The sequence below is a fragment of the Lontra canadensis genome, unplaced genomic scaffold (assembly GCF_010015895.1).
Source record: "Lontra canadensis isolate GAN:19392208 unplaced genomic scaffold, GSC_riverotter_1.0 scaffold27, whole genome shotgun sequence".
Lineage (NCBI taxonomy): Eukaryota > Metazoa > Chordata > Mammalia > Carnivora > Mustelidae > Lontra > Lontra canadensis.
This window is the reverse complement of record NW_022631021.1, coordinates 11,421,132-11,433,302: the sequence shown is the minus strand read 5'-3', so window position 1 is coordinate 11,433,302 and position 12,171 is coordinate 11,421,132. Positions and strand designations below refer to the sequence as shown.

Genomic DNA, 12,171 nt, shown 5'->3' with positions numbered 1-12,171 from the left:
TTTTTTTTTTTTTTTTTTTTTTTGTCTTTCTGAACCACTTGTTATCCCCTTTCTCCCCCCTTATGATTTGGGATCTCTTCTGATTTGGTTAAAACATATTTTCCTGGGGTTGTTGCCACCCTTTTACTATTTTACTTGCTCCTTCATATACTTTTATCTGGACAAAATGACAAGGCCGAAAAATTCACCACAAAAAAAAAGAAAAAGAGGCAGTATCGAAGGCTAGGGACCTAATCAATACAGACATTGGTAGTATGTCAGATCTAGAGTTCAGAATGATGATTCTCAAGGTTCTAGCCAGGCTCAAAAAAGGCATGGAAGATATTAGAGAAACCCTCTTGGGAGATATAAAAGCCCTTTCTGGAGAAATAAAAGAACTAAAATCTAACCAAGTTGAAATCAAAACAGCTATGAATGAGGTGCAATCAAAAATGGAGGCTCTCACTGCTAGGATAAATGAGGCAGAAGAAAGAATTAGCGATATAGAAGACCAAATGACAGAGAATAAAGAAGCTGAGCAAAAGAGGGACAAACAGCTACTGGACCATGAGGGGAGAATTCAAGAGATAAGTGACACCATAAGATGAAACAACATTAGAATAATTGGGATTCCAGAAGAAGAAGAAAGAAAGAGGGGAGCAGAAGGTATATTGGAGAGAATTATTGGAGAGAATTTCCCCAATATGGCAAAGGGAACAAGCATCAAAATCCAGGAGGTTCAGAGAACCCCCTCAAAATCAAAAAGAATAGGTCCACACCCCGTCACCTAATAGTAAAATTTACAAGTCTTAGTGACAAAGAGAAATTCCTGAAAGCAGCCCGGGAAAAGAAGTCTGTAACATACAAACAAAAACTGAAAGAATTTGCAAACACCAAACTGGCTCTACAGGAAATACTGAAAGGGGTCCTCTAAGCAAAGAGAGAGCCTAAAAGTAGTAGATCAGAAAGGAACAGAGACAATATACAGTAACAATCACCTTACATGCAATACAATGGCACTAAATTCATATCTCTCAATAGTTACCCTGAATGTTAATGGGCTAAATGTCCCAATCAAAAGACACAGGGTATCAGAATGGATAAAAAAACAAAACCCATCTATATGTTGCCTACAAGAAACTCATTTTAAACATGAAGACACCACCAGATTTAAAGTGAGGGGGTGGAAAACAATTTACCATGCTAATGGACATCAGAAGAAAGCAGGAGTGGCAATCCTTATATCAGATCAATTAGATTTTAAGCCAAAGACTATAATAAGAGATGAGCAAGGACACTATATCATACTCAAAGGATCTGTCCAACAAGAAGATCTAACAATTGTAAATATCTATGTCCCTAAAGTGGGAGCAGTCAAATATATAAACCGATTAATAACAAAATCGAGGAAACACATCAACAATAATACAATAATAGTAGGGGACTTTAATACTCCCCTCACTGAAATGGACAGATCATCGAAGCAAAAGATCAACAAGGAAATCAAGGCCTTAAATGACACACTGGACTAGATGGACATCTGAATATAAGATATATTCAGAACATTTTATCCCAAAGCAACAGAATAAACATTCTTCTCTAGTGCACATGGAACATTCTCCAGAATAGATCACATCCTGGGTCCTAAATCAGGTCTCAACCAGTATCAAAAGATTGGGATCATTCCCTGCATATTTTCAGACCACAATGCTCTGAAGCTAGAACTCAATCACATGAGGAAATTTGGAAAGAACCCAAATACATGAAGACTAAACAGCATCCTTCTAAGGAATGAATGGGTCAACCAGGAAATTAAAGAAGAATTGAAAAAATTCATGGAAACAAATGATAATGAAAACACAATGGTTCAAAATCTGTGGGACACAACAAAGGCAGTCCTGAGAGGAAAATATAGAGCGGTACAAGCCTTTCTCCAGAAACAAGAAAGGTCTCAGGTACACAACCTAACCCTACACCTTGAGGAGCTGGAGAAAGAACAAGAAAGAAACCCTAAACCCAGCAGGAGAAGAGAAATTATAAAGATCAGAGCAGAAATCAATGAAATAGAAACAAAAAAAAAAAAACCAAAAAACAAAAACAAAAACAAAAACAAAGCAATAGAACAATCAACGAAACTAGGAGCTGGTTCTGTGAAAGAATTAATAAGATTGATAAACCCATTGCCAGACTTATCAAAAAGAAAAGAGAAGGGACCCAAATAAATAAAATCATGAATGAAAGAGGAGAGTTCATAACTAACACCAAAGAAATACAGACAACTATAAGAACATACTATGAGCAATTCTATGCCAACAAATTTGGCAATCTGGAAGAAATGGATGCATTCCTGGAGACAGATAAACTACCACAACTGAACCAGGAAGAAAGAGAAAGCCTGAACAGACCCATAACCAGTAAGGAGATTGAAACAGTCATCAAAAATCTCCAAACAAACAAAAGCCCAGGGCCAGACGGCTTCCCAGGGGAATTCTACCAAACATTTAAAGAAGAACTAATTCCTATTCTCCTGAAACTGTTCCAAATAATAGAAATGGAAGGAAAACTTCTAAACTCATTTTATGAGGCCAGCATCACCTTGATTGCAAAACCAGACAAGGATCCCATCAAAAAAGAGAACTACAGACCAATATCCTTGATGAACACAGATGCAAAAATTCTCACCAAAATACTAGGCAATAGGACTCAACAGTACATTAAAAGGATTATTCACCATGACCAAGTGGGATTTATTCCAGGGCTGCAAGGTTGGTTTAACATCCGCAAATCAGCCAATGTGATACAACACATTAATAAAAGAAAGACCAAGAACCATATGATACTCTCCATAGATGCTGAAAAAGCATTTGACAAAGTACAGCATCCCTTCCTGATCAAAACTCTTCAAAGTGTAGGGATAGAGGGCACATACCTCAATATTATCAAAGCATCTATCAAAAACCCACCACAAATATCATTCTCAATGGAGGAAAAACTGAAAGATTTTCCGCTAAGGTCAGGAACACGGCAGGGATGTCCGTTATCACCACTGCTATTCAACATAGTACTAGAAGTCCTAGCCTCAGCAATCCGACAACAAAAGGAAATTAAAGGCATCCAAATCAGCAAAGAAGAAGTCAAACTATCACTCTTCGCAGATGATATGATACTATATGTGGAAAAACCAAAAGACTCCACTCCAAAACTGCTAGAACTTGTACAGGAATTCAGTAAAAATGTCAGGATCTAAAATCAATGCACAGAAATCTGTTGCATTTCTCTACACCAACAACAAGACAGAAGAAAGAAAAATTAAGGAGTCAATCCCATTTACAATTGCACCCAAAACTATAAGATACCTAGGAATAAACCTAACCAAAGAGACTAAGACTCTATACACAGAAAACTATAAAGTACTCATGAAAGAAATTGAGGAAGACACAAAGAAATGAAAAAATGTTCCATGCTCATGTATTGGAAGAATAAATATTGTGAAAATGTCTATGCTACCTAAAGCAAACTACACATTTAATGCAATTCCTAGCAAAGTACCATCCATTTTTTCAAAGAAATGGAACAAATAATCCCAAAATTTATATGGAACCAGAAAAGACCTCAAATAGCCAAAGAAATATTGAAAAAGAAAGCCAAAGTTGTTGGCATCACAATTCCGGACTTCAAGCTCTATTACAAAGCTGTCATCATCAAGACAGCATGGTACTGGCACAAAAACAGACACATAGATCAATGGAACAGAATAGAGAGCCCAGAAATAGACCCTCAACTCTATGGTCAACTAATCTTCGACAAAGCAGGAAAGAATGTCGAATGGAAAAAAGACAGCCTCTTCAATAAATGGTGATGAGAAAATTGGACAGCCACATGCAGAAAAATGAAATTGGATCATTTCCTTACACCACACACGAAAATAGACTCAAAATGGATGAAGGACCTCAATGTGAGAAAGGAATCCTTCAAAATCCTTGAGGAGAACACAGGCAGCAACCTCTTTGACCTCAACCGGAGCAACATCTTCCTAGGAACATCGCCAAAGGCAAGGGAAGCAAGGGCAAAAATGAACTATTGGGATTTCATCAAGATCAAAAGCTTTTGCACAGCAAAGGAAACAGTTAACAAAACCAAAAGACAGCTGAGAGAATGGGTGAAGATATTTGCAAACAACATATCAGATAAAGAGCTAGTATCCAAAATCTATAAAGAACTTAGCAAACTCAACACCCAAAGAACAAATAATCCAATCAAGAAATGGGCAGAAGACATGAACAGACATTTCTGCAAAGAAGACATCCAGATGGCCAACAGACACAGGAAAAAGTGCTCCATATCACTCAGCATCAGGGAAATACAAATCAAAACTACAATGAGATACCACCTCACACCAGTCAGAATGGCTAAAATTAACAAGTCAGGAAATGACAGATGCTGGCGAGGATGCGGAGAAAGGGGAACCCTCCTACACTGTTGGTGGGAATGTAAGCTGGTGCAACCACTCTGGAAAAGAGCATGGAGGTTCCTCAAAATGTTGAAAATAGAACTACCCTATGGCCCCGCTATTGCACTACTGGGTATTTATCCTAAAGATACAAATGTAGTGATCCAAAGGGGCACATGCACCCGAATGTTTACAGCAACAATGTCTAGAATAGCCAAACTATGGAAATAACCTAGATGTCCATCAACAGATGAATGGATAAAGAAGAAGTGGTATATATACACAATGGAATACTATGCAGCCATCAAAAGAAATGAAATCTTGCCACTTGCAACGATGTGGATGAACTAGAAGGTATCATGCTTAGAGAAATAAGTCAATCAGAGAAAGACAAGTATCATGATCTCCCTATATGAGGAAGTGGAGATGCAACATGGGGGGTTAAGGGGGTAGGAGAAGAATAAATGAAACAAGATGGGATTGGAAGGGAGACAAACCATAAATGACTCTTAATCTCACAAAACAAACTGAGGGTTGCTGGGGGGAGGGGGGTTGGGAGAAGGCGGGTGGGGTTATGGACATTGGGGAGGGTATGTGCTATGGTGAGTGCTGTGAAGTGTATAAACCTGGTGATTCACCGACCTGTACCCCTTGGGATAAAAATATATGTTTATTAAAAAAAAAAAAAAGAATATCTTGTTAATGGCTATAATTCTCATTCTTATTTTCTTTAGTGACACTGACTATATAAAGAGTAAATTAAGAATTTAGCATACAGTGTACTATTTGCAATATGTAATCATTTGATTTAGTAAATTAAATAAGACATTGAAACATATTCAACATGTCAAAATACTTCAAAATAGGAAAGGAACCTAGATTAAAATTTTTTCCAATAAATTGATAGGGATATAAATTTACATATAATAATTCATACAATGTTAAAAAGATACAATAAAGTAAGTAGTCAAAGTCTTTAAAAATAAATTTAACTGATAGTTAAAATAAGCTGGGATTAAGGGTCTGTTATCTACCAAGATTCACATATCATAATAAAGATATTAATGAACATTTGCACTGTTTCAGGGAGAGCATTTATTAGTAAAGAACATCAATATTATTAAACCAAAACTGAAAACATGAAACATAACCAACAAGAATCCTAAAACAATTTTATACCCCTAAAAAGTCATGTATCACAGAAAAAAAATGATTTGAAAAAGTCAGAACATATGTTTCTATACACAACTTTATCAAATTCAAACTTCTCCATATTTTACTTTCATCTACTTACCTGGGTCAACTGCATAAGTAGCCATTATGGTCCATAGTCCTGTAGCCCTTGCTGATGGAAAGCCACTGGCTGAAGTGTCAGAAGCAGGTACTGTATATGTTTGTGTAGAAATGCCATCAGTTCTTTGAGAGATGGGAGGTAAATGGGTAATGCTCCCTATTCCATCACCACAAAAGAGCCCAGTGGAGCAGGTCTGCAAATGATAATTACCATAATTAAGCTCACAGTTTTTTTGTCCCTGAGAGAGAACTTTTTAAGATAGTTTTGAGGTATTTCTTTTTTAAAGATTTTATTTATTTGACAGAAAGAGAGAGAGATTGACAGAGAGCACAATAGGGGAGTGGCATAGGGAGAAGGAGAAGCAGGATCCCTGCTGAGCAGAGAGCCAGATCTGCGGCTCAATATGGGGCTTGATGTGGGACTTGATCCCAGGACTCTGGGATCATGACCTGAGCCAAATGCAGATGCTTAACTGACTGAGCTACACAGGCACTCCAGTTTTAAAGTATTTTCATAGTTAGATAGCTCATATCATTTTGCTTGAAAATAAAACCTCTACAGTAAATTTTATCTGTATTTAAAAATTAATACTTCAAATCAGATATGCTCAATGGAATGTGTAAATTTATTCTTAATTCTTTAAATTTTAAGCCAATATACTACTTCATATTTCCTTCTAGGATTTTTTTCCAATGAAAAATTTGTATGTAGAGTAGTCAATATGGATCTAAAAGCTTCATTACAAATCATAAACTTTTCTGCTGTAATTGTCATATTTAGTTGGAAGCTAATATAAGATGCAGTGTATGCAACATATAATTTGAAAACATTTTCTTGTGATGTTTGAATCATTTTAATTTGTATTGGCTTACAGAGCAATGATCCTTCTATGATTTGTTTTTTGTGGATAGCCTACTTCTGCCATCTACTTATAAGATAATGTCTACATGAAGAAATTGTTTTTAGCTCCTAGGGAATTCTGATACATACATAAGTAAGGGCAAATGTATTGGGGAGTCTCCTTTAAATGTAGAATTAAAACTTAGTTATACTATTTGTAGATTTTGAACTTAAAGAAAATACAATTCAGGTATTATTTTAAAATGATTATGCATGCCTATTTCCTAACACTAAGGACATAGCGTCCTACTTCACTGTGTTAGTATTTGCCCAAGATTGTATCTAATTTAAACAAAATTTAAATTTTGCTTTGGATATTTAGTTATAAATTATATATTCACTTTTAACTCACACCTGAAATTATTTATAAGGTCAGAGGATTCTTTTCTTTTTTTTTTTTTAAAGATTTTATTTATTTATTTGACAGACAGAGATCACAAGTAGGCAGAGAGGCAGAGAGGCAGGCAGAGAGGCAGGAAGAGAGGGAGAAGCAGGCTCCCTGCTGAGCAGAGAGCCCGATGCGGGGCTCGATCCCAGGACCCTGAGATCATGACCTGAGCCGAAGGCAGAGGCTTAACCCACTGAGCCACCCAGGTGCCACAAGGTCAGAGGATTCTTGATGTTATATAACCAATTTAAAAACCTAACATGTAGAAATGAGTAAAAAGTGAAGCAAAATCAATAAAAGAATCAGCAAGAAAAGATATATTTTATTATGTCACATATTAAGGACAAAGAGATTTGTCCTTTTCTCCACACAAGGGTAAGCAGCAAGCCTTGGAAAAAATTCACAGATTGGCAAAAATGCACACAAAACTAGAATAGATATCAGAATGTCAATGTAGAGTTTATGGTGAAAACATAGCTGTTATACATCTCACAAATATTTGCGTGGTCAACATTTTCCTCCTAGAAGTCATTATTAACTACTTTGAGAAATCATCACCACGGGGTTAAGGATCCTCAAATGCTCCATGATCAACAAGTTTTTTTCATGTCTGCATAGCTACACAGGAATCACAGATTTCCTTAATGTGCATTAGATCAGAACATGTAAAATAGTGATTCAAATGCTTAATGATATAAAGCTAAGAAACTCCATAAGAATGATCTAGAATACTTGATATGCATTGACTAAACTATTTTTAGACAACTTTACATTGGCACTGCTAACATTTGTCTCTATGATTCTAATATGTTCTCTAATATTGTCAATTTATCCTAGAGAAACTTCCACATTTTCCTTAGTTAAATCCCAAACTGCATGGTAAAGCTTATTACATGTTCACTAAACCTATTTCTTCTTCCTCTTCCTCTTCTTCCTCTTGGACTACGTGTCTTAGCCACTCTATGTGTGACTATGTGATTTACTTCTAACCAATGAGATGAGAATGGTCACAAAGTGTGCCACTTTCAGATTAATCGACAGGAGTCAAGGGCAGGAGCAAGATGGCAGAGAAGGAGGAGACCTAAATATCATCGGGTCCTAGGAGTTCCGCTAGATAGTTATCAAACCATTCTGAACAACTACAAACTCAACAAGAGATCGAAGAGAAGAAGAGCAGCAATTCTAGGAATAGAAGGAGATCACGTTCCGGAAGGTAGGACCTGCAGAGAAGTGAATCCAAGGTGATATATGGGTAGAGAGACTGTTGGGGGTTGGGGGGCATGGCCAGCTCCCAGCAAGCTTGATGGAATGGTATGGAATGAAATGGAATGGTAGAGCAGTGGAGAACAATACTGGAACTTTTAGAAGTCTGCTCCACTGAGGGATGTTGCTCCAAAGGCTAAGCAGGGTATGGAGCCCTTGCTGAGACAGTGTGGTCTCAGGAGTCATGGGCCTACAAAAAGACCAGGTGTGTCTGATTGTGGCAGAGCTCCCAAGTATAGGAGGCAAGAAGCCGGCTGCAGAAGTGGAGCTGAGGAGTGGGCTCTCAGCTCAGGTTACCTTAAACTATGATGCAAGGTACAGTTGGGACACTCCTCTTTGATCAGGGACCCCACAAATGGCAGATCAGGAGACCCCCTCCTTCCTCCTCTGGGAGGAGTGGCATGGGAGTGCACTGTAGGAATCTGCTGGGTTTGGAAACCAAACGGGGCTGTGTGCCAGAGACAGAAATGCTCAATCACGGGCCCGGTGAGCACAGAGTTCAGCCAGAGACCAGGTAGATGGGAGGGATTGATTGCTTTTCTCTGAGGGCACATTGAGGAGTGGGGCCCTGAGCTCTCTACTCCTCTGGGGCAGGAGATTGGGAGGCTACCATCTTCATTCTCCTCCTCTAAAGCTGTACAGAAAGTGTTCAGGGAACAAAAGCTACTGAGAGCAAAACCAAGATTACCTAACCTGGTCCCTGGCAAGGGCAGTGCAATTCTGGCACAGGAAAAAATATTTGAGAATCATGCAACAGGCCCTACTAAAGAAGATCAACAAGAACATCCAGCCAAGACCAAGTTTGCCAATTAATGAGAACTGCAAAACTCCAGAGCTACAGTAATACAGCACATAGAATTTATGGCTCCCTGTACCCTAATTCTTTAGTTTTTCAAAGTTAAATTTTTTAAATTTTATTTTTTTATTCTATTTAAAAAAAATTTCCTCTTTCTTATTCTAACGTTTTTAAACTATTTTATCTTATCAATACCTTTTAAAAAATCTTTTTAAATTTTCATTGTTATCATTATATTCTTTTTTTTTAAATTTTATTTATTTATTTGACAGAGAGAGATCACAAGTAGGCCGAGAGGCAGGCAGAGAGCAAGGAAGGCAGAGAGAGAAGAAGGGAAGCAGGCTCCCTGCTGAGCAGAGAGCCCGATGTGGGGCTCGATCCCAGGACCCCAGGATCATGACCTGAGCCGAAGGCAGAGGCTTAACCCACTGAGCCACCCAGGTGCCCCTGTTATAGTTATATTCTATTCCTTCATTGTATTTAACCTTATATTTTGTGTACATATAGGTTTTTCTTTCTTTAAAATTTTGGGGTACAGTTACTTCAAATAGATCAAAATATACCCTAAATCTAGCACATGGCTTTGTACATCTTCAGCCTGATCACATTCTTTCCTCTTTTTATTTTCCAAACAACTTCTTATCAGTTCCTTTTTAAGAATCTTTTTAAATTTTCATCTTTACAGTCATATTCCATCCCTTCATAATGCTTACCCATATATATATGGGTAAGTATATATATATATATATATATATATATATATATACACATATATATATATGAAGTTTTTCTTTCTTTAAAATTTTGGGAAGCAGTTTCTTCTAATAGACCAAATCAAGTGTGTCGCTCTGTTCTATTCCCCATATACATATATATATATATATATATATATATATATATATATATTTTTTTTTTTTTTCCCCTTTCTTCTCCCTCTCAATTCAGGTCTCTTCTGATTTGGTTAGTGTATATTTTCCTGGGGTCAATGCTACTCTTTTAGTACTTTGTTCTCTCATTCATCTATTTTTATCTGGATAAAATGACAAGGTGGAAAAACTAACCTCAAAAAATAAAGAACAAGAGGCAGTACTGATGGCTAGGGATCTAATCAATACGGGCATTAGTAAGATGTCAGAACTAGAGTTCAGAATGACAATTATCAAGGTGCTCACTGAGCATGAAGAAAGCATGGAAGACACTGGAAAATCCTTTTCTGGACAAATAAAAGAACTAAAATCTAACCTAGTTGAAATAAAAAAAGTTGTTAATGAGGTGCAATAAAAAATGGAGGCTCTTACTGCTAAGATAAATGAGGCAAAAGAGAGAATTAGCGATACAGAAGACCAAATGATGGACAATAAAGAAGCTAAGAAAAAGAGAGATATACAACTACTGAATCACGAAGGGTGAATTCGAGAGATAAGTGACACCATAAAATAAAACAATACTAGAATAATTGGTATTCCAGAAGAAGAAGAAAGAGAGAGGGGGCAAAGGTATATTGCAGCAAATTATAGCAGAGAATTTCCCTAATTTGGTGAAGGGAAAAAGCATCAAAATCCAGGAGGCACAGAGAACCTCCCTCAAAATCAATAAAAATAGGTACATCTAATAGTAAAACTCACAAGTCTTAGTGACAAAGAGAAAATCCTTAAAGCAGCTCAGGACAAGAGGTCTGTAACATACAATAGTAGAATCATTAAATTGGCAGAAGACCTACACAGAGACTTGGCAGGCCAGAAAGGACTTGCATGATATATTCAGAGCACTAAACGAGAAAAATGAGAAAAATATGCAGCCAAGAATACTTTATCCAGCTAGGCTATGACTGAAAATAGGAGAGGAGAGTTAAAATGCTTCCAGGACAAACAAAAATTAAAAGAATTTGCAAACACCAAATCAGCTGTACAGGAAATATTGACAGGGGTCTTCTAAGCAAAGAGAGAATATAAAAGTAACAGATCAGAAAGGAACAGAGACAATATACAGTAACAGTCACCTTACAGGCAATATAATGGCGCTAAATTCATATCTCTCAATAGTTACCCTGAATGTAAATGGGATAAATGCCCCAATCAAAAGACACAGGGTATCAGAATGGATAAAAAAATAAAACCCATCAATATTTTGTCTACAAGAAACTCATTTTAGACCCAAAGACACCTCAAGATATAAAGTGAGGGGGTGGAAAACAATTTAGCATGCTAATGGACATCCAAAGAAAGCTGAGGTGCAATCCTTATATCAGATAAATTAGATTTTAAGTCAAAGAGTATAATATAAGATGAAGAAGGACACTATATCATACTTAAAGGGTCTATCCAACAAGAAGAGCTAACAATTTTAAGTATCTCTGCCCCTAACATGGGAGCAGCCAATTATATAAACCAATTAATAACAAAATCAAAGAAACACATCAACAATAATACAATAATAGTAGGGGACTTTAACACCCCCTTCGCTGAAATGGACAGATCATCTAAGCAAAAGATCAACAAGGAAATCAAGGCCTTAAATGACACACTGGACCAGATGGACATCCCAGATATATTCAGGACATTCCATCCCAAAGCAACTGAATACACATTCTTCTCTAGTGCATATGGAACATTCCCCAGAATAGATTACATCTTGGGCCTCAAATCAGGTCTTAGCCAGTATCAAAAGATTGGGATTATTCCCTGGATATTTTCAGACCACAATGCTTTGAAACTCAAACTCAATCACAAGAAGAAAGCTGGAAAGAACTTAAATACATGGAGGATAAAGAGCATCTTACTAAAGAATGAATGGGTCAACCAGGAAATTAAAGAAGAACTGAAAAAATCCATGGAAACTAAGTCAAACTAAAACACAACTCTTCAAAATCTTTGGGACACAAAAGGCGGTCCTGAGAATAAAGTATATAGTGATATAAGTCTTACTCAAGAAACAAGAAATGTCTCAAGTATACAACCTAACCCTACACCTAAAGGAGCTGAAGAAAGAACATCAAATAAAGCCTAAACCCAGCAGGAGAAGAGAAATCATAAAGATCAGAGCAGAAATAAATGAAAGAGAAACCAAAAAAAAAAAAAAAAAAAAAAAAAAAAAACCAAAAA

General features: G+C 36.8%; 1 protein-coding gene across 1 annotated transcript in view; it reads right to left on the bottom strand.

The window, feature by feature from the left end:
* Nucleotides 1–12,171, bottom strand: part of EYS (eyes shut homolog) — a 1,652,140-nt gene that overhangs the window by 792,286 nt on the left and 847,683 nt on the right. The window contains 1 exon segment of the mRNA XM_032864581.1: nucleotides 5,724–5,916. Coding sequence (XP_032720472.1) covers nucleotides 5,724–5,916 — 193 coding nt within the window.